Source organism: Stegodyphus dumicola, chromosome 5, assembly GCF_044657685.1.
Source record: "Stegodyphus dumicola isolate Sdum_Otavi_A_Nest chromosome 5, ASM4465768v1".
NCBI classification, from domain to species: Eukaryota; Metazoa; Arthropoda; class Arachnida; order Araneae; family Eresidae; genus Stegodyphus; species Stegodyphus dumicola.
In genome coordinates, this window is record NC_140772.1 from 143,870,676 (window position 1) to 143,894,693 (window position 24,018).

General features: G+C 33.6%; 1 protein-coding gene across 3 annotated transcripts in view; it reads right to left on the reverse strand.

Annotated features, from left to right (window-relative positions):
* Positions 1-24,018, reverse strand: part of LOC118205713 (uncharacterized) — a 260,563-nt gene that overhangs the window by 25,391 nt on the left and 211,154 nt on the right. For all 3 annotated transcript variants that reach the window (XM_085817148.1, XM_085817147.1, XM_085817146.1), the window contains one exon: positions 11,571-11,733. In XM_085817148.1, coding sequence (XP_085673274.1) covers positions 11,571-11,733 — 163 coding nt within the window. The remainder of the gene's footprint in view (positions 1-11,570; positions 11,734-24,018) is intronic.

The window sequence follows — 24,018 nt, forward strand, 5'->3', positions numbered from 1 at the left end:
GGCTTGTGTTAGGGAGTGCAAATAATTATAGAGATCGCGATGAAAATATTCTTAGGCAGATTTGAAATCTGCGGGAGATGTGATTCTTAAGTAAACAGATTGATAACTTTGCTTGAAGATCTTGATAGTGGTTGCAGAAGATGTAATAAGCAATTATATGGCAGCTCGCTGAAGAGACGTCCTTCCTTCTTGGCGCGGGAGCTGGAACTGATGTTGAGAGGGCGTGTCTTGTCCTTTTGGATGGAGGGTAGATGCCGAACTCTCGGCCAATCACGGCTCTCGGTCTCTTCTGTGAGCTGCGAATAGCAGGATCGTATGCAGGAATCCGCTGAAGTGCTCGGTTATCAATCTGTTCAATTTTGAGGAATAAATTTTGACTAAGCTTTTTAATATGGTAATCTACAGGTTTAATATTTAGGTCCGAATGAATCACATCTGTACGGACGTACCAGGCTGCATTCAGGGCCATACGTAGGGTCTTACTTTGAAAGGATTGAAGTTTTTTCACATGAGTTTTTGCAGCAGTACCCCAGATTGTACATGCATACATGAAGACAGGTCTTATAATTGATGTATAGAGAAGAATTTTGTTTTTAATTGACAGTTGGCTCTTCCGAGCTAAAAATGGGTAAAGTTGGGCTCTAGCACCTTTCGCTTTATTGAGAACACTTTCAATGTGAAGGCGCCAGGTTAATTTAGAATCAAGTACAACTCCTAGGTACTTGTAAGAGTTTGACCAGGGAACATAGTCGTCAAAGAATTTAATATTAATGGAAGGGTACGGGAGGGGGCTACGTTTGAATATCATAGCAGCACATTTAGCAACATTAATTTTTATTTTCCAAGTGATGAGCCAGTGCTCAAGGCTAGAGAGATAACTCTGAATGTTTTGGACTAAGTTTTCCAGGCGTTTGTGTTGAGCTAGGATGGCCGTATCATCTGCATAAAGTGCAAGAGTGATACTTGGTGATTTTGGTATGTCATTTATGAAAATGTTGAACAAAATTAGGTCTAAAAGTGACCCTTGGGGGACGCCGCTTAGTATAGGACGGGGTGTCGAAATGATAGAATTAACTCGTACAGAAAAAGATCTATTAGTGAGGTACGAATTAATTATATGAATTAAATGGGCCGAAACGTCAAGTCGTATGAGCTTGATAATAATTCCTATATGCCAAGTCCTATCAAATGCTTTGGCTATGTCAAGAAATAAAGTGCCAGTAAGCATTTTGTTACGAAACCCTTCGTGAATGAACTCCACTGTCCTCAGCAGCTGGTGCGTGGTGCAGTGTTTTGCTCGAAATCCAAATTGTTCGTCAATTAGAACGTTGTGATTTCGGAGAAAATTATTCAGGCGTTTAAGTAACACAAAGTCGTATATCTTTGATAACGAGGATAGGAGGCTGATAGGTCGATAATTTTGAGGGTTAGAAAGGCTTTGGCCTGGTTTTGGAATAGGCACAATAAGTGCTTGTTTCCAGCTTTGAGGAAAATAGCAATGCTGTATCATAAAATTTATAAGCATTACTAAGAAAAATAGATAATGGGTGGGTATATTTTTAATCATACGATTAGAAATAGAGTCCATACCAGGGGCTTTTTTGGGTTTGAGCTTGGTAATGTATACACTTACCTCGCTCATGGATGTATATTGTATTTCTCTCGCAAAAGGCGAGGAGAGGAAACGTTCAACATCTTGTGGGAAAGAACTTGCGTTGTTCGCAAAAATTCCTTCATTATGTGGTGTAAATTGAGTTTGAAGAGAATCCGCAATTAATTCGGATTTCTCAGCGTCTGTGTGAGCCACCGCTGCGTCCGTAGCTAAGGACGGAATGTTAGATTTGTGTTTGCGTAGGCGGGCTGATGCGCGCCAAAGACTGTTATCATTGGTCGTTAAGGACTGAATGTAATTCGTGTATTGTGATTGGAAGAACTGGTCACATGATGCCTTGATCTCATTTTGGAGAGTACGGAGTTGAATTTTTAAGCCAGGATTTCTATTTCTTTGCCAAAGTCTCCGTACTTTATTCTTTTCTTTAATTTTGAGTTTAATTTCTTGAGGTATTTTACGAAAATTGGGTCTGAGGGTGGGTTTTGATACTTCCTTATAAGTATCAGTAAGGGTGTTCGTTAACTGATCTACTGCTTTGTCAATATCATGGCTGGATTTAATTTCGAGGGAGGGTATGCTTTTAGAATTTAATTTAAAGCGAAAATTGTCCCAATTTGTAGAGACGAGTGCCGGAAAATTTTGAGTAAAAATAGTACAGCTAAGGTCAATGGTTACGGGGTTGTGATCTGATGATAAACAATTTTCAACAGTCACTTGATATCCAAAAGGGATGTTTCTAAAGAGTGCCAAATCTATAAAAGAGGGGGCACCCCGTGAACCATATCTAGTGGGGGAATCCGGCGCAATGATTTTAATTTGGGCGCACTGAGCCCATTTTAGGAGGCCACGACCAGCAGGGTTTGATCTATGGCAACGCCAATGCTGGTGGTGACAATTTAAATCACCAGCTATGATAAGATTATTTGAAAAATTGAGCAGTTTATTAAAATCGACCACAGGAAAATTTCCACCTGGTGGAAGATAGGCAGAGATCAGGACTAGGGATGGTGAATTTTGAATAAAAATTTCGATAATTGTTGCTTCAAGTTTGCTCATATTTGGAGTGTCACTTCTGCGATGCGGGATTGAATTTTTTATGTAGATACAAGTGCCACCATGATAAACATCACGTGTATTCGAAGCTTGCCTGTCATTTTTATAAAGTGCATAATTTACAAGCTTGGGAGCTCTCCCTGGCTGGAGTTTGGTCTCTTGGACAAAAATGATATCAAAATCCTTCTCTTCTACATAGTCTCTAAACTCATGGAATTTGGAAAGAATGCCATTTGCATTCCAGGTGCATAGTTTTAGATTTTTCAACCCTTTCAAGGTATTGAATTTTAATGAATGTGGGAATCAGAGAATTGGAGAGTAATATAACTCTCAAAGATATAGTAGGCCGCGTCAGCACCAGATGGAGCCACTCTGAGCTGCGGTAAGGTGTTTTTGAATCTAATCTAATCGGTATCTTTTACAAAATTGGCCTTGGCTACAACGAGCCTTAATCCAATCGGTTTTGATCATGCCATACGGCCAGTTGATTAGAGAGGATAGTGGTGCAATACGCACCCGCACAGAGGCGAAAAAATTCAAAAGGATAAAAATCCTGCGATTTTAAGCAAAAACAAAATGAGCAGTGGCTGTCCGAGCGGCGAAACGTTTCTGCGTTTACTCCTGAATTTCTTCGCTCACCCACCAAGGTCGTCATTCGTCGAGGCCAGTCACGAGGGTGGTCACCCACCCAAGTGCTGACTCTCCGGTTGCTGCTTGAAAAGAAGCCAAAAGTTAAAAGAGAGGTTCATGACGTTAATGAATAGAATTTTTCAGATAATATTTTTAACTGTGATACTTGAAGTTAATCCGAATCCTCGGCGAACTTTATTATCGACATGACTGCTTGAAATCCTAGCATAAACTTTTCAGCAGAGTTCTTCGCTGTTCTTATTTTTCTTATATGATTGATGATGTTACTTAATAAGTTATTGATTTTGGGGTCTTTGATCCATTCTATTGCTTCATTAAGATCTTCAGGCGGAGGTTGGATGTTTCTACTTCTATTACGACTGGATTCGGCGTTTTGAGTGTTTCCATTATCAGTTCTTGTCGGGAGAGGAGGAAAATCTTCGTTGTTATTTCTAAATTTTGGTGCACTTGGTACAGGTTTTTTCTTTTCGAATTTTTTCTGATAAACTTCACATCCACGATATGAGGATACATGTTGCTTCGAGCAGAAAATACATGTTGGCTTTTCTTCCGGTTTTAATGGGCATAGTTTGCTTCGATGGTGTGCTCCGCATTTACAGCATCGTTCTGGTTTCGTGCATAAATGTTGGGAATGTCCGTATTCCTGGCAGCGAAAGCATTGAATAATTCTTTTCTTTGGTTGATATTTTTCAATTTTTATGTTCATATTGAACATATTGTCAAGATGATAAATGGCATATCCTGCTTTGCTTTTCTTCAATTCGGTTAGGAAAATTGGTAATTTTTCGAGATTAAATTTTGGGCTGCGTGTGAATTGTTTCACCTTCAAGACTGGGAATTTACGTCTTTCAAGATCATCTTTGATCAGTTCTTCTTGCATGCTGGCCGGTAGATTTTTTAATATCACTTTCAATGGTTTTTCACTTTCGAGTCTATATGTGTGAAAGGGTATATTCCTGGCATGTAGTAAGCGTGTGGCAGCTCTATATTCGTTGGGAGTTTTGACTTTCACATAAATAGATTGCATTTTCGTTTCTGCTTCGAATTCATCCGAGCATACCGTTAAAAGTAGCTCTCTTATCTCCATCCAATTTACTTCTTTCTGTGTAAATACAATTGGTGGTGGAATTTCCGTTTCACTGGTGGTCTCCATGTTATTTTCAATATCTTCTTTTTCTTCTAAGTCTTTAAATCTATTTTCGGTGATGATTTCCATAGACGCAGTTTCTTTCGGAATCTTCGCAGTTTTCTTGGGAGAGATCCATTCATCCGTCAGGGTTTCGGGAGTTTTCCCGTGCTTAAGAATTTCCAGAAGATTGCTAACTCCGTGTTCTTTTATTAGTGCTGAGATTTGTCTTTCCTTTTCTTGGTCATGTAAATCGATTTTATACATTGCTGATTCAGTGGGTTTAACGTTTTCCCTATTTTGTATCATGCTTCTCTCCTGTGAAGGTTCATCATTTTTCCCCTCATGCGAAGTTTTCTTTTTCTTATTCTTTTTCGTCTCAGGCGGGCTCAAAAAGTCATTCAACTTTAGAGGAAGTTTCTGTTTGGTATTTGAAGGTTTTTCTGAGAATTCCGTATCCTTAAAATCATAAGTCCGTTGATCCGGTTCCGTAATGTCTTCATCAGTATCGCCGACTGTCCTAAAAAAGGACATTTTAACTACCCGAAGGTAAGAAAAAGTAAAGTGCAATCTCTGTCCGCCTACTGGACTGGGGCAGATCTGCGAAAATCAGGAGAGTAACTTCAGTACGTCCTACACGTTTGCCGTCACAGCTCCGACGTGTTTTTGAATGCCAGAAGTAATTTGCTCTGGTCAATGCCAGGCTGATTAGAAATTTGGATTATAGCCAAAAGGATCTCGGTACAATTTAGAGTCGGATTTGCTCCTAAGGGGACCGATAAATTTGGAATAAGTGGGGGTGCAGTCTGTTGCATACCCGTAAGGGCAGCAGAGTAGGATACTCCAGGACGAGTATTATTTGCACTGGGAGTGTGTGCAGCCGGCAGTGTTGGAAATGAGTTATGTTGTATACTAAATTTGTTCGTGTTGCCAACGGTCTGACTGGGTTTTGTACTTGGCTTTGGTGGTTGACGATTTTTGGATCCAGGGAATCTTGGACAGGATCTCCAGTTTGCTGCGTGGCTTCCAGAACAGTTAGCACATTTGTTGGGTTCCTCGAAGGGCTTGGTGCATTCCTTCGCCTGATGCGGACCAGCGCATCTGACACATCGTTGAGGTAACGTACAGACCTCCGAAGAATGAAAGAATCCCTGGCAACGCCAGCATTGCGAGGGACCTTTCTGCCCTTTGAAGTGTTCCATCACCACTTCTGTGCCAAGGAGTTCAGTAACTGAATATATTTCTGAAGCTTTGAGGCTGTTATGTATCTGGAGGTAGAAGAGTGGCATTGGCATTTTTGTCTTGAATTTCTTCAGCTGCGATATCTTATGGATTTTAAAACCAAGTACTTCGACCGCAGTCTGCACAACGTTGATCGGAGTGTTGGAGGGTAATCCCCTAATGACCACTTTGAGTGGTCTGTCAGATTTTAGTGTGTGAGACTTAAATTGAATGTTGTTTTCTGTGAGAAATCTGACGACTGTCCGATAGTCTGTTTCATTAGTGGTAGTGAGTCGTAGAAATTCGATGTCTTGTTTGGATTGGACAGTCGTTGCGTGTCTGCGTAGCTGATTCAGTAAAAAGAACCAATCAGCTCGCGGTTTAATGAAGATGGGTGGTGGTGTCTGAGTTTTGGGTGTTGTAGTTTCAGCCGGCTGCTGCGTTACGTTTTCTGTGGTTTCTGTGACGTTTTGTATGTTAGTGTAAGAGTTTGTAATTGTAATGTTGTTAGAGTTTTCTTTTGTGTTGGGTGGTTTCTTTGCAATCAAATGTTTAGGGGGGATTGCAAAGCCGTCGCTGTCGACTGGCCTGGATCTTTTTTTGGTATCATTTTGAGAAGTTTCTTTGGGTGGGTTTGAGGATGAGGGTGAGGTAGTTTTTGGATTACTATTTTCAGGTTCAGAGGTTTTGGTGGTTTTTTGGAATTCCTTTATGAATTCGTCTTCAGTAGCTGGTAAAGTGAAGAGGTTAATGTTGAGGCGGGTACAGAGTGCGTGTAAGGAAAATAAAATTTTCTCACCCTCATCCTGTAGTTGTTTCATCATCAGGTCCTTGTTGGGTGTTTCAGATCTCTGCAGACGCTGAATATCGAAGAGAAGATCAGTGTGCCGGGTCTTTAGCGCGTATATTTGAAGTGCACTTTTTGAGAGTTCTTGGGCTGAAGGAGAAGCAGGAGGAGTAGAGTTAGTAATTTCCATGTCTGTAAGAACTTGCAAAGGTTGCGAAGTCGAGTTGATTGCCTGCTGGCGGCGCCGTATTCGTGGTATCCTTTTTCGCATGTCGGAGCTCAGAGCTCGAACGTCCATCACTGTTGGCGTCCATGACGCGAATCTAATGAAAATGCCGTGCACTACTATATAACAAGCGGTAAAGTGTCTCATTTACGCCGCTCCGCATCTGCGAGTGCAATCCAGAACTGTAACTCGAGAAATAAACAATCTCGTTGTTAGGCGACGTGTGCACCACGTTATTTTCATTTTTGCGATAAATGCTTATCGACGTGGTGTTCACGTCGCTCGCGGTTTGAGACAAAAGCATCTTGACGTGCGTGGCACGTCTTTTTAGCGCAAGTGGTTAAAGAAACTTTAAACGATATTCATTTTATGAACTCTTGATAACGTGACCTTCGAACTTCGACACCGGTTTCGAGCTTTGGTGACAGATATATCAGACATACACAGCTGTTTCCCTCTGTGATGGAATGGAGCCACAGCCACGTCTGTTGCAGAGAGATTTTCCTTCTTTACAATACATATTCTTTGATTCTAACCTCCATAGTACCGTATACTAGGATTAAACCCATTTTGTTTTATACGAGAACAGGTACTTTCTTTAGTTCATGCACTGCACATGCGATTCTCGAGAATACTGGAAACCAAAAGTTGCTTTGCCTTTCTAAAAGACAATCAAATTGGAGCTGCGAAAATTGGCTCTATGCCAGCTACCCGAATGACAATCACGTGATACATAATTCGTCAAAAAAGTTACCTCTTCTGACGTCGGCGCAAAAATCGCTTTTTTTGGCGGGATCGTTGTATGAACTTTTCCAGATTTTGACAAAAAAACTTAAATTCCCTGACTTTTCCCTGAATATTTTGGTCAATTTTCGAATTCCCTGACTTTTTCCGGTTTTCCAGGTAGCGTGGCAACCCTGGTTAAAGGTAAATTTGTGATTCATTTTTAGTGTTTTATATTTTTACAAATAAAATGACTATTCACTATTACAAATTTGTATTTAGATGGAGATGTATAAATGGTGAAAAGGGTCTAAATCCTAACTTTTATGTTAAGTAATTTTTCATGCTAAATTCTAAACATATAGCAGAACTGAAAAACAGTGAAAGAGAAATTTAGTAATTGCTCATAGTAATTAATCCTTAATAAGATTAAAAAAAATCGCTGTTATTAACTTGGAAAAATGTAACGTTAATCAGTCTTTTTTTCTGTTAATTCATCAATAAATTTTTACACTGTTTTGTGTGATGATTAATTTTTTCTCATGAAATCAGATTTATAGCAAACCTCAACTATTGGTCCCTTGAGGTTCGTTATCGGGAGTTTCAACTGTATGAAGTTAATTATGAAAGGATCTGACTGTGCTCATATGTAAAATAATTATTTCAAGTATAGATTCATGTCTCACACAATTTTATTTTGTTGAGAGAGTTTAATTGGGTGTATTTTTAAAACAAAGTAACTATTTTTGGTATGAAATTACCAATTTTATGAATATTAACTGATAGAATATACACTTTTAGCTCAAATTGCTACGAGGAACTTCTGAAATAATTTACGACTCTAAACAACAATAAAAAAAGTTGAGAATTTCTGTTCTAAATTAATGCATTAGACTGAATTCAATCAAAGTATACTAAGTTCAAATTACTATTATCACACTTTATTTCATGGCAGAACTTCCATTGATATAAACAATGCAAAAAAGTGAGTATGTAGAGTGAAAATGTTTGTTTTTATATTGTAAACCTTAATTTTCTGACAAGAAAATAATAGAATAACAAAATTTATTGATAGCATATAAAAAGTAAAGTTCAACTTTTAACCATTAGTTTTAAAATGTAGGGAAAAATGAATTTCTTGACAGCTTTTTCTTTTTAATTAAGATCTCTCTAATTTTCTTGTTATTTTATAAGCTTGGATGGGCCTGAGAATTAACGAAAATAAAATATATGCTATGCACTAAAACAGACTTCAAAGACACTCACTAAGAAATTGGAGAATATATATATTTGAAACGGTTGACAGCTTCACATATTTAGGCTCTGAAATTAACAACAGGAACAATATTACTATAGAAATACAAAAGAGAATCACTGCAGCCAATAAATGCTTAAATGGAATACAAAAATATATGAAATCAAGTGAAATTCAAAGAAAAACAAAGGTTGTACTGCACAAGATAATTTTAGCCTCATAAGACCAATTCTGACATATGCATGTGAAACTTGAACCACGATGCATATGAATGAGAATATGTTGGACATTTTTGTGAGGAAGGGTTTGAGAAGTATTTTTTGAGGAATGGAAAAAAAAAAAAAAAAGAAAGATGTGTGGCTTAGAAGATTAAATTTGGAGCTATATTGCTCATATGATGAACCTGACATCATTAATTTCATTAAATACCAAAGAATAAAATGGGCAGGCCACATTGTCAGAATGGATGAAGACTGTGCAAGAAAATGTTTTCAACACCAGACCAACAGGCACACAGAAAAAAGGCAGACCAAATCTAAGATGGTTAGACTGGCTTGAAAATGACCTACTGGTCTTAAAAACCAAAACCTGAAAAACACTAACAAGTAGAAGATTCGCCAGGAAAAAGCTTCTTGAGAAGGCCATGGCTCACCCTGCGCCATCAAGCCTGTTAAAGATTGCACAATAACTAATACTGTTATTTAAACTTAACTGCTATGTCACCTATGATTTTTAACTTATATTTTTGTTATTACTTTTATGTTGTTGAATGGCAATGATTATTATTGTTATTAAGAAAAATAGTCTTTCGTTTTTAGGTAATTTTTAGAATACAGTGTTTTCAGCTTTTTTGATGTTGTTTATGTTAGCAATGCTAATTTAAGGCTTTATTTTAACAATAAATAGTTGTTAATTTATGAAATTATCATATTCATTTATCTGGAGAACTTTTAGTTCATTTGAGTGATTTAAAAGGCATCTGTAACGTTTTGTTTGCAATTTTCTTTACAGGGCCATTGAGGAAGGAAGAAATCATGATCAAATGAATGATCAAAAGAACATCAAATGCGGAAATAAACCATAGGAAAATTATTTATCATCTCTTTCACTTATTTAGTTATTTAATCATATACAGTACAAAGTCCGTAATCCAGACTCCTCGGGACTTCGGCAATTCCGGATTATAGATCATCAATTTAAATCTGGTAAGATGGCATGCAGAAATTATACAATTAAAAATATGAAACCATAATTTATAAAATAAACAGCAATTATGATCTAAAAGGTATCAAAATTTACAAAAAAACTTAAAATTTATTTTTTTTTTACTTTATTAAACATTTCTTTCAATTTAAGTTGTTTAAGTTGCTTCGTTTTTTGTGCTAACACTTTCTCTTTAATTCTATAAACAGACATAATTTCTTGTTCAGTTACAAAGTTCCACAGTCCATGAAATATTTTGGCTCGAGCCATTAGCATCAGCACTGGACACGTCAATGGCACGTAATCAGTGCGACGCTGCCTGTAGCATAACGAACCCTTTTTCTGTTATTCACTGCAAGTGAGGTGTCAGAATCCACAAAAAATTCAAAAAGTTCCTTTTTCTTTTTGCTTATGTCATATACAGTTGACTTTCTAATGTCATACTCCTCGCATAATTTTGAGATGGATATGCCTTTATCCATTTTTTTGCAGCAATTCCACTTTTTGTTTGATGGACATAGAAACATGCTATCGCTTTGTAGATCCTTTGGCTGCTCCAGAATCAGTAAAGATAATTTTAGCCTAGCTTATACCGTCCATTATACACTAAACGCGCATGCATAAAGCATACAAAAAAAAAAGTTCGTGGTTTTGAGGTCCAGATTATAGATCATTTCAGATAATGGACATCCAGATTACGGACTTCCCCCGTATGCTAATATTTTATCTTCATTCATTCCAATATATTTACTACTCCCTATTAAGCTAAATTACCTACTTAGCTCAAAAATAAAAACTTCAAAAAAGTATTGTGAATATAGTCTTTGTGATAAGAATATCATTATGTTTTTCATTTATATGTTCAAAATTAACATTTTCCCTCTCCCACTTTAACATGCATGCATACATTTCACTAATAATTTGAATAGTAATTGAATTTTGAATACAAAAATTCACCCATAAAAATAAAAAAATGCTGTATTTACTCAAAAATTACCCTTTACATTTTAGGGGTAAAATTTAAGAAATAAAGATGCAGGTGAATACTTGTTGTGAGCATGGTTCTGATTGTTTTGGTTTATGTGATTACAGCAAAGCCTCAAGGGCTGTCTGCCTAAGGGGAAGGTTGCCTTTGTGGAGTACTTTCTAACGGGAACTGCCTCATATACATGACACACACAGGGAAAACTACGAAAACGCTAATGCAGCCAGCCCAGGAGTCGAACTTCAGACCAAACTACCCATGTTCAGTGACTTTATCACTCAACTGCGATGTAGAAAAGAAAATTAGGAATAATTAAATGATACATTATATATTTGTTTTCCAGCATACTGGAAATATAATGGATGCAGGCCTAAACTGTAATCGCTCAATTAGACATGGCTATTACAATTAGAGAAAATTAGTGATAATGTATATATATATAGTCATTAATTTATTTAGCATTTTTATGTTTATTTAGTATTATAGTACAATGTAATTATTTTCCTTAGTGTAATAGTTAAACTCTTTCTTTGCAGTTTCATTTATTAAAATATTCAATTTTAAGATCCTAAAAAATTGCACAATAAAAAACATAGCATGAAGTGAAGTCTAATTTTTAAGTAAACATGGCAGCATTAAGCTAAATTTATTTATATCAAAAGTGGTTTTGGAATAATAAGTAAATTTTCAATACCTAACAGAAAAACACAAATAAGAGTGATACTTACATATAGAAGCATTCAGGACAATAAAGATGAATTAAATCCTCAAAAGAACTTATATCAGGCTTAAATCCAAGCACTACAGCAAATATCCTAAATCTGAAAGGTACGCTATGTTTCACTACCTCTTCAATTGAAGAAGGCCTGATATTTGAGTGATCATCAGTTGCTGAAAGGCATGGGAAAATATAAATTGAAAAAGAATGATTATTTAAGTGCTATTTCAGATGTAAATGGAATGTATCCTTTAATATAAAAATATACCAGGTGATTCAAAAATAACAGAAAAATAATAATTTCAAAAACATACAGAGTATTAGAATGCATTTTTTTACATAAATGCACAGAAAAACATTAGTTATCTTAATGAAAAATGTAATTGCCAGAAGAGCCACTTTTTTAACCATCAGGTGTCACCGTAATTGTATTGGAAAAATGGCATTTTTTACGGGACTTCCTGATGATGCATCTTTACAAAATTCAATGTATATAGCAGGGGTTGCCAACCTTCAAGACAACAGAAGCAACATGGTAGATTTCATGAAAGCTTGAGAGTCATAAGTCCAAATTTGTTTCACTTCAAAAATAATAATAAAAGTTTTGAATATAAATAACTTTAATTAGCGTAATTTTCAAGTAATCAGAAAAAAATTTTAAGTAATCAGTGTGTCACACATCACTGAAATTTCTCAAATCATTTCAATAATTCTAGACATAGATAACCTATTGCTAATAAATCTAGCGTTGGTGCCAGGTTGTGCAAATGCTTCGCTGAGCAGATATTACAATTGTCTATTAGTTGAACTATTTAGCCATACCCGTTTAATTTTGAGCTGTTTATAAATACAAGGTAAATCAAAACTAATGGTACAGAAAGAAAACATACATGTGACTACTATAATGAATTTATTTTACAAATACAGATATAACATGAACATATACTCTCCACATTTCTATGGACATGTACAGATGTTTAATGTGGAGGCCTTCTGTGAAATGGCAGATGTCTACATGATAGTTTAGTTCTTGAATTTTTGACAACATATATAGAGGTATATCCTAAATTGTTAACTATTTGGACCCATAAAGGCAGTCAAATGATTTACCGTCATCTTAAATTTCTGAGTAGAATATTTCAGAAGAAAGTTTAAAATAAATACCTTCTTATTTTATTGTTAGCCCTAATAGTTATACAACTGTGTATAGAAAATAAATCTGAAATGGAGTATGTAGGTATATGAGGGTACTGTGACTTGAAGAAGATGAAAGATCAGACTTACAAGCAAAACATTCACAGGCTAAACTCTAACAAAATTTCACACTTTCACGTGAAATTTATAATGATCAAGCAGTGGGATCATAGTACAACTTTCTATTGGGCTACTAAGCTTTCGTGAAGGATGTGCCAGATGTACATGACGATAAAAAATTAGGAAGACAAAAAATATTAACAGATTAAAGAAGTATAATGCTGTCATCAGAGCTGGGCAACCAGTGCTGCTACAATAAGTGGCAATATTGTTAAGGAGTGAAAAATTTTAGAAAAACTGGACAGCGAAGCCTAGTGCTGGCTCTAACCTAGTACTATATTTGTACCAAGCTATGTTGCGTTGCTAATTTTAATTGTGATAATGTAATCTATTTCTATTATGGTTTTTATTTAATTGAAATTATTTTGTGAATAGTAAGTGGATATTTATTTTTGGCAGTTAAAAGCTGCTTTTATTTATTTTTTGATGCTTAGACTTTCTCATGAAACGGGGAACAGTTATTTTGAAAAGTCTGGGAAGAAGCAGGGGTCTTAATGTTTCTCAACGGATTGCAAATAGCATTTATGATGAGATTGAGCTCTTAAAGTATTTATTGGCTATTATGGGGAAATGGTTGATTTATATGTATGAATATTTCTTCTCTGGTATTTGTGACTTTGAATTCCTGAAAAGTAATTTGTTCTTATCACAGATAATTACGAAATGAATTGAGTATAGTTTAGGTGATTTGAAGAAATGGTATTCTTTTTTTTTTTTTTTAAAGAGAGATGGCATTCTTTTTCTCCAAGCACCAGTGAAGATTTATTCCTTTTTATTTTCAGGTTATTGATTTAAAAAGTGTGAATTTGAACTTGATTGAGTTAATTGATTGATTTTAAAGAGACGTTTATTAATGTAATTTGGGTTTAGATCAATCACACAGTATCAGAGTTTTCAATTTTTATAGTTGGTTACCTAGTTTCCTTATTTTTTTGTCTGGCACCAGAAAGAGAACGTTAGTCAGTTTAAAACTTAATATATTATTACACTAAAAGTTTTCTTTACATAAAAATGATGCGGCAACTTTGCAACTGGCAGACCACTCTGAATGTTTTGAATTATGTACTTAATTTCTTTATGCATTTTATGTGAATATTGTGTTTTTGAGTAGAACTGATTTAATATGTTTGCACTCGCATGTGTGCTCTTTGATGTAGTTATTATTTGCTTTAAAGTATTTTGTTCAACTTGCATTTTTTATGCTTTAAAGTATTTTGTTCAACTTGCATTTTTTAATTAATTGGTTTGGCTATTTCCATTTTTAATGAATTGCTTAAATGTCAGGACAATTTTGTGTTTTAATGAAATATGAATTTTTTAACTTTTTAAAGTGTGTTAATAGAGATTATGTAATTTGTACATAACAGATATGAGTTAAAAATTTGGATTTTTTTTGGAAGAACTGAATGGTTATTTTTTTATTAAAGATAATATTGGTTAGATTTGTAAGGTTGTGTGGGACCAGTGATAAGTTGCTTAGATACTGAATGAATTTTTTTTTAGAAGTTGGATTTTCAGCTAGAGTGAAGTTCTTGTTTAGCTTTAATGAGTAATTGAAATTCTACTTATTTTCTGAATTGTGTGGATTTTGTGAATATTTATTACCACGGAGTATAATGAAGGAGGTGAAAGTGGTATTACCACTTTTCCCAAAAATGGTCATCGCATTATTTATAGAGGGTGCTGCAATCACCAGTGGTTTGTCTTGTCCTAGTATTCTACATAGGCAGCAATACCGAAAATAATGATTTGATATCAATTTCCATTATAAATAAGTCTTATAATGCAACCTGTTTTGTCCCTGGATGCAACATTGGTTACAGAAATGTTAGGCAGAAGAATAAAAGCTTGGGAATGAAGAATCCAAGTAGATTTAAAGCTTCAAAGGTGAGCAACATTTATATCCTGCCTGATCAGTGTCAGACGAATTTATATAACTTTACAGAACATCTGGATTGTTAGCAAATAAGAGGATATTTAAAAAGTAATAAATTGGAAATTAGTTAAATAATTCACATAACTTAAATTGGAAATTAGTTAAATATTTCACATAACTTATGTACACTGTTCAAAATAAAAATGGGACAGTGCTATATCTCCCGTTCTACTGGGCCGATTGACAAAATTCAAACTGCGTTTTTCATGTCTCGAAAGCGCGACTTAGGATATATATTAGATTTATATATAGCACTATTCTAACATAGGTATTTTGACACAAAATCGGACTTTTTCTGAAATACCATACCAATTTTTTTTCCATATTTCGATTCTACGACTCAAATTATGCCAGAGTACCAAGTTTTGTAAAAATCGTACGACTAGTTTTTAAAATATTAGCTTTCAAAATTTTAGCTCCTCAATGTTAATTGAATTTGGCAAATATTTATTAATATCTCTTTTTTTATTAAACTTTTTTGATTTTTTTTCTCACATTTCGAAATTTAGGTTCATTCCAAATAAAATTTACCCATTTTTTTTTGTGTTTTATTTTTTAAATTTCTATTTTTAAATAATTTTTATAAATTTTTCGAAAAACGTTTTGAATTATAACCTATAAAATTTTTACCATCATCTTAAGTAGGTGTATTTTTAAGCATATCTGCAAAAAATTAGACTTTTTTATTCAAAATTTTCTAAGATATACACGAATTTACATATTTTCGCGTTTTGAAATTTGGCATCTTTTTTTTGAGCGATAATAAAGCCAAATGTGGTCTATGGATTTTTGTTACACTAAATTACCACAGCTATTTTTAACCTTTATTTAATTTTATTAATTTTAAGTAAAATTTTATGGAGAATTAATTATATGACATTTTTTCCCTCAATGATGCGTAATAAATATTTATTAATAATATATGAAAAGCTATTTTTTTAAATTATAGATGACATTATTCAAATTTTTAACTATTTTTTTTTATTTCTCTCTATCTTTTTTAACAATAAATAAATAAATAAAAAATAAGAGTAAATTTTTATCTTCGGCGTTTTATCGTCTGCTACATTACTTCGTTTAAATCGAATTGTCTAAAACTGAGAATTTTTGTTTGATGTTTATTTGAATTTTATGACATTAACTGCATAATTTATTTCTAAACAAACTGTTGCTTTTGAAGTGGCTGAAAGAGCAGCTGATACTATCATCCACATTTTTAAAGCACAATATATTTTTATAGAAACATAAGATTTAGAATAATCATTTTTATAAAAGTCAAATTATGATATAAACATATAACCCTCTAGAGACTGAATTAATGGAAGTTCAATGGTTATGTAGAAATGATTTGCAGCTACGTAATGGCTGGATAAGTCAGCAGATTCTGTGGACAAGTAAGAATAATTATATAAACGACATCCAACATTCTGGATTCAATTAACAACGAGGATACGATGTTTATTAAATGAATTCAAGAAATTTTAAAACATAAAAAATTAACTCATTTTTTATCCTAAAATGTATTTTTGTGCGTAGCGTATTTTCATTATATCCTTAAAATTCTAATTTAAAATGTAATTGTCAAAAACTGAATCCTAATCATGAGTAATATAATAAGTAATTATTACAGTTATTAATAAATTCTTCTTATAAAGTAATTGCAAATATTTCAAAAAACTTTCTGTCTGAATGCAAATATTTTTCTGTGCAAATACTTTTAATTTTTTATTAATCAAGATTGCACACGATATTATTTATTTGCACTTGAATTCTTACCGTCAGTTCTAGTAGAAGTTACAAATAAATTATATTTAATTAAGGATTGGATTGGATTGGCTTGAACTATTTAATTATGGCAAAGCACACGAGGGCTACCTGCCTAAAGGGAGGAACGTCTTCATGGAGGACTTTCTAAGGGACACTGGTTCATATACACGTTACACATGGGGAAAACCATGAAAACACTTGTGCAGACAGCCCGTTTGTGGGATTCGAAACTCGGGCCGAACTACCAGTGTTCAGCGATTTACCGCTCGGCCGCTGTTTCATCAGGTGGAAAGAAAAAAGTCTTTAGGTGACATCCACATACATCACTGGATTCATTCAGCTTCAGTAATTCGGAATTTTGACGGAATTGTTGTCGGAACTAGGACTTAGAAGATAAGTCAAATTAAATATTTCGATAACCCAATAAATTCAAGGTCGAAGTTTCAATATTTGATTTTCGGAGGGAGGGGAAATTTTTTCAGATTTGGTCCATTATCCTAAGTATATTTGCTTCAATTCTTTATTTTTCCATAAAAGTGAAAAATTTACGCATTGTATACATATAACGCATAGCTTCAAATTAAAATTAATTATAACCACTCTGTATATTATTAAAAGTTCCACAATGAAACGGTCATAAAAGGAAAACTGCTGGATCAAATGTTATCAAACTTGGTAATTGTGTAAAGGAGGTCATGGGAATTTATTTTCCGCGAAAAAAAGGAAGTTCGAAACCTCACCACCAGGGGGGAAATGGCAATATGCAATATTGTTAAACGAAATATGGGTCGGAATCTAACTTAACCTTTTGTTACATGGGTTTAATATGTTGCATACCCTTAAGAAACTTTGAAGTAGGGAAATTACCATTTAAAAGCGTTAAATTCGATAAAAGTCCAGTGCGCAATCCGTGTAAGTGAGAAATTCGTCCGTGAAAACCACGAATTAGCGATTAGAAAATGCGAGATCGCAAATCACTCGCACAAGTGCGTACAATCTGGAAATCGTTTTCTTACAGATCACTAATTTGTAATTTTTGAAGCCTGAATTCGGCCCTAAAACATGAAGATACTGATTCAAAACGCTTTTAATCGATTTGGGCCAAAGAAATCCCTCATGTTATCTATCTAGTTCCATTGCATTCTCCTACTGCATTCGATTACATAGCAGTCATTCCACACCGTTTAGTGTTGAATGACAGCTAGTTTTATAACTGAACCATTTTTCTGATGAAGAGCAGGCAACAGCTGGACCACTGTGATTGCAGAGTCAATGTTAAAATGTTTCGTGACACATGAAATGCAGTAAGATAGAATTTTAGATAGTACGATTTTTATGCACGGCTGGGCCCCACCTCACGTGTGTTGCATAGTTACTTAGGCAACATTTCACGAATGAACGTCTTATAGGCTGACAATTCCCCTCTTCCAACCAGACCTCAATCTCTGTGACTTTTGGCTATGGGGTTATCTAAAAAGCACTGTTTATGGTGATAATCTGAACAATTTGGAAGAAATGAAAAATATCCGCAACATTTCTCCTGATATGCTAAGAACTGCTGTTGAGAATGCAGTAACAGGATTTAACTTGCTTTCGGAAAATGCTGGACGCTACATTGAAGATGCTTTGTAGCACGTTTCGGAAACTGTTAAACACATTTTAAACAGAGGTTTTCATGTCTTATTTCATTTAACAATATTGTATACAGCGCCATTTTTCCACTGGCGGTGAGTTTTTGAACTCTTTTTTTTTCTTCCCCGCGGAAAATAAATTCCCATAACCTCCTTTACACGATTCCCAAGTTTGATAACATTTGGTCCGGTAGTTTTGCTTTTATGACCATTTCAATTTGGAACTTTAATTATAAGCACCATGTAAATTAAACTTTAAAAGTCTGACAGTTTGGTTCAAGTCCCAGCTTTAAAAATATATATATTTAAATATAATATTTTTTATTAATCCTCTTAGAAAGAATGTTTTAAGAAGCTAATTTTTCTTTCGCGTTATAGATTGTATAAAAAAAACATGATCTTTAATATGATTTAGATTGTTTCAGCCGATATAAGAATCGGGTTACTCGGTGGTACAGAATAAACACTGCTGGACTGTTTTAGCAAAAAATCTTTTAATTAAAATATTTATCCTTTGGGCTTCGATTTAAACTTTACTTATAGTTAAAATGACTAGAAAATGAAAAGCTGTCTTCAGCTGAAACGCAATTCATGTAATTGATATTTTAAAAAATTGACAAGAATGCAAAATTTATGGAAGTCTAGCAATCGAAAAATCTTAATTTCCTTGTGTGAGCACTTAAAATAACTGTAGACAGAAAGAAGAAAATTAACGAGAAAACTAAGCAAAAATTTGCAGGGAAATTTGACTGTCAGACATACCAAGATGTTTCAAAAAGTTGGACGCTTTTGAGTATTCCTTCAGGATACTTCAAAGAATTTAGGTGATCAAAGAGAAAACACTTGGACGTGTACACCACCACCACCAAATACCATCAATTGAGCTTGTGTTAACAGAAAAGACAAAAACGATATCATTACAGATTAAAGTGAAGAGCGACTGGTTGTAGACTATACGGTTGTATAAATTTAACTTACGTTATAGAACATCATATCGTATCATAAATGGAGAATCCCATGATTTTCCCAGTCGAATTAGTTGAAGATTCAGGAATTTATCCAGTGATGTATGTGGATGTCACCTAAATACGTTTTTTCCCCTCCTGATGAAACAGGGGCCGAAAGGTAAAGTCGCTGAACACTGGTAGTTCGGTCCGAGGTTCGAATCCCGCTAACGGGCTGTCTGCATGGGCGTTTTCGTGGTTTTCCCCATGTGTAACGTATATGCAAGCCAGTTTCCCTTAGAAAGTCCTCCACGAAGGCATCCCTCAGGCAGATAGCCCTAGTGTGCTTTGTCATAATTAAATAAACCAAAATCTCTTGATGAAACCAGACTTTCCTTTCATCTCATACCTTCAAAATGTTTAGCCTCTAAAGACTGATAAAGGCTCCAATCCAATAAAGACTCCTGACCAAATACTTCGTGAAGAACTTTCTAAGAGAAACCAGCTGGCATACACGGTACACATGAGAAAAATCCACGAAAATGCCCATGCAACCAGCCCGTTTACCAGGATTCGAACCCCAGAGTGAACTACCAGTGTTCAACAATTCTCTACCGCTCGGCTGTTTGTTGGCCTTTATGAAATGGAAGGCAATAACTTTATTTAAAATGATTGTCAGAAATACCAAGATATTTCGAAAAGTTGGATGCTTTTTAATATACTTGCAGAATGCCTAAAGAAAAAGAGCAAAAATAAAGTAGAATGCCTGAAGAAAAAATAAATTTTTGCGTAAAATTTAGTATTTACATTTTTTTTTTTAAATTTAAAAGCTTTTAATCTTATGATATTTGATTCTTGCGATTTCAAAAATAAAATATTTCACTAAAATATCAATAACTTTTTAAGAAACCAAATGTAGGATAAAATTGGGTAAAGCAATGGGCACAATGATAAAACTGTTTAAAGCAGTTTATGCAAGTCATCCTAAGTTAAAATGTCCGTTATACATATCTCTTATTTATATATATCTTTTCTCAACGGAACATTGAAAGGAACTGTGCTTTACTGTATTTTCTCTTTTAATATATGCAGTTTTTGATCGCATCATAGTCTGGGTTACAAAGTATTCTTCCAAAAGAAACGCAATTCAAATAAATAAAATCAAATTCTGGAAAATTTATATTGATAAATATATTTAAAATGCTCAGTTCGAAGGAATAAATAGAAAATTTTAAAACAATTATCTGAAGAGACAATGCAACACAAACAATTAAAATAAAAATATAAAAATTAAAAAAATTCCTAAAATAATAACTAGGATAAAAAATATATATAAAGAAAACTATTTGAAAAAAAATAAACACTGCACCTTTATTTACGCAGTTCGAATAGGTAAATAGAAATTTTTAAAACAGTTATTTTTAAAACAGTTAAAAAAAAAAAAAATGCAACTTAAACAATTAAAATGAAATTCGAAAAAGAAAAATTACTTAAAATAATAACAGTTATAATAAAAAATATAATATAAAGAATATTATTTGGAAAAAAGGAACGATGGTGATTTTTTTTCCTCTCACGGGAAAGGAAACTAGGTTGCCATATATTAAGAAGTTCGCCAAGTGAACTATTCTTGGCGCAAACTGAACAAAAAGGGCCAACATAAATTTGTGAATTTCTCCGTACATTTCGCTCCAAATTTTACAAAATTTCATATTTAGGCGTAATTTGAGCTGTAGAATCGAAATATGTAAAAAAATTGGTATGTTATTTCAGAAAAAGTCCGATTTTGTGTCAAAATACCTATGTTAGAATAGTGCTATATATAAATCTAATATATATCCTAAGTCGCGCTTTCGAGACATGAAGAACGCAATTTGAATTTTGTCAATCGGCCCAGTAGAACGGGAGATATAGAACTGTCTCATTTTTTTTTTTTTTTTTTTTTTTTTTGAGCAGTGTACATCTGCATTTCGTGAATGAAAGCAGGCAATCGGTAGATTTTAAAGTTAAATAAATTTCTGAAATCATACAAGAATGACAGAATATTTTCTTTTTTATTTCATTTACAGAAAAGAAAAACTCATTCTCCCCTTCTTTTCTGTTTGAAGTAGGTTTTTATAATGAATGGAAATGAACACTAAAATTAACTTTACTTGCATGGTTGAGTGAACATATATGTCACCTAACCACATAAATAAATGGCTATTAAAAATTAAGATTTAAATATTGGTACAGTGCAGGGTGAGAATCATACAAGGATTTTAAATTTGAATGTGTAGAACTATTCAAGCGTTACATGCTGCTATTAAATTTTAATTTGCCATTACAATTTTCAATTTAAATTTTAATCATTAAATATTAAACTTGCATCAAAATCACGTAAAAAAAAAAAAAATTCAGATTAAATTGCAATTAAATGGGTTTCTTTAAATAGTTTTCCATATGAATTTGATTTATTATATATACATTCAGCAGCAGTACTTTCTAAGCCACAAACGAAAAGAAAGGGTTTGGTTTGCTTTATTTAATTACACCAAACAACTTGCAGGCTATCTGCCTAAGGTTAAGGATACCTTCATTTCTAAGGGAAATTGGCTTATTTCACATGGAAAAATCAGAAAAATGCCCATGCAGCTAGCCTGTTGCCGGGATTCGAACCCAGGACCGATCTGGCAATGTTCGGCGACTTTTGCTGCTCAACTGCTGGTGGGGAAGAACAAGGCACTTGCAAATTGAAAACAAATTTAACAAAGGAGTCACTCTAGCCTCCTATAGCTCACCCCTGTGTGTAACAATATAAAACAATATTATTAAGATTGTTTCAGAATTATATGATTACTGTTACATTTTCATTAAATTTTTGTTATTTAACTCTTAGCCTGTCGAGTGATTTTCTGCGAATCCCTTTAAAACTGTCACTAGTTTTGGACCAAACTTCCCGTAAAATGTCGCGAAAATAACCCTAAACCTCTGAAAATTGTTAAGGAGTTCTTTTGTTATTTCCCATCCCACCCAGAATTTTACTTCAATGATTCCGCTAAGTGAGATTGATTACTAGATATTGTTCCGTAGATGTGAGCTGTCAAGAGAATTGCAAAGACTAGAATCTCCGTGATGACCGTCTCAATGCCACAAGGTACAGCTGCAAAACTTAAAAGTTTACTTCCCTAAAACAATCTTATTTTCAAATGAATTGGTTTTAAAATTTACCCGGTTTAATTATTACGCATTTTCAACTTAAGTAACCTAAATCTGTATGTCACTGATTATCACCTGAATTTCAATTCGGGTAATAATCAATGAAGACTGATTAAACTGCTATCACTAAATTCTATTCTGACAAATATCTGGTTCAACTTTCATGCCTTCTGAGATATTGCTGAAACATTTCGTATTATTTCCAATTTTTCTGTATTTTTGTCATTAATTAAAAATCTTTAAAACTTTCAACATTTTCCTATATTCTTCAACTGCATGCCAATAATAATTGTTTTAAATAATTTCTTTTTACCTTAATTATTACGTAGTTTTAAGAGTAATAAACGAAACATTTAGGTGTTATTTAAGGGTGATAATATTAATATTAAATTTGCATTTTACTTTTTTATATACATTCAAGATATTCAGAAAGGGAATTATAACCTGAAACTGTTTTCAGTGTATCATAAATTTATTGACTCAATTTAAAAATTCTTGCTTTCCTGTCCAAGAAACACTAGTAAACTTTATCTGAAATAGGAAAGATGAGACATAATAATAACAAACAAAGCCAATTAATTTGGAAGTCAAACAACAAAAATCAGTGTTATATTTTCAAATTTTCACAGGATTAGTTTTGATGGTTTTACCAAACCATCGTCCTCAGCTGCAAAAGCGCAAATGAACGAGATAAAATATAATGAAAATTAGATTGAGAAAATTTGAAAATACAACGCCGATTTTTGTTGTTTGACTTGCAAATTAATATTTGTTCGGCTTGTTATTGTATCTTAATTAAACAAAGCAATGTTGTTACTCATTAGCTTACAATATAATTTATTCAGTATGGTATTTTTGTAAAGAAAGAGTGTTGCTGTACATTTTGTAAAGTATAAATAAGCATTGCATTTAATAATTATAACAGTTATTAATTATTTAATAATTAATCATAAGAATATGAATAATGAAATATTTTTTCGGAGATATTTTTTTCAGCAATATTCTTTTCCTAGGGATCTCAGCATACATTTTTGAAGCATTATGCTCTAAATAAATGTCTTGTTTGAACATAGCATTTATTATTGACACCAAATCTCCAACAAAAGAAAATACCTTACTAGGGAGGATATTTTTAAACAAAAATTTTTATTAGAATAAATATTTTCATTATTTTAATACTACTAATAATATACAAACAGTAATTTAAGTTCACTATAGTTGAGTGAATAAGATTGCTGGATGTTGGTAGTTTGTTGTTGGCAGCTGAACAGTTTAGCTGCTTGTTGTCTTTATGATTTTCCCCATGCGTAATGTGAATTCAAGCCAATTTTATTTAGAAAATTACCCACAAAGGTGTTCCCTTAAAACGGATACTCCATGATTTCTTAAAAACTGTAAAATATAATCTGTGGATATTTTCCGTTGTACGTTAACACGAACAAAATGATTTCCTATACAAAAACATATGATCAGTGCTGTTACTGGCTGCCGTTTAATTAATGCATCCATCTTATTCCTTACAATTAATTTTCCTTTTTTAAAGAAAGTTTGTTTTCCATAAAATGTACTATTTACAATGTGCCAATTTATTTTGCTCGTTTTATATGCAAATACCCAAGTTCAGATAGATATTGCGTAAGTTCAGAAAGCCAAATAGTCTCCAAGCGG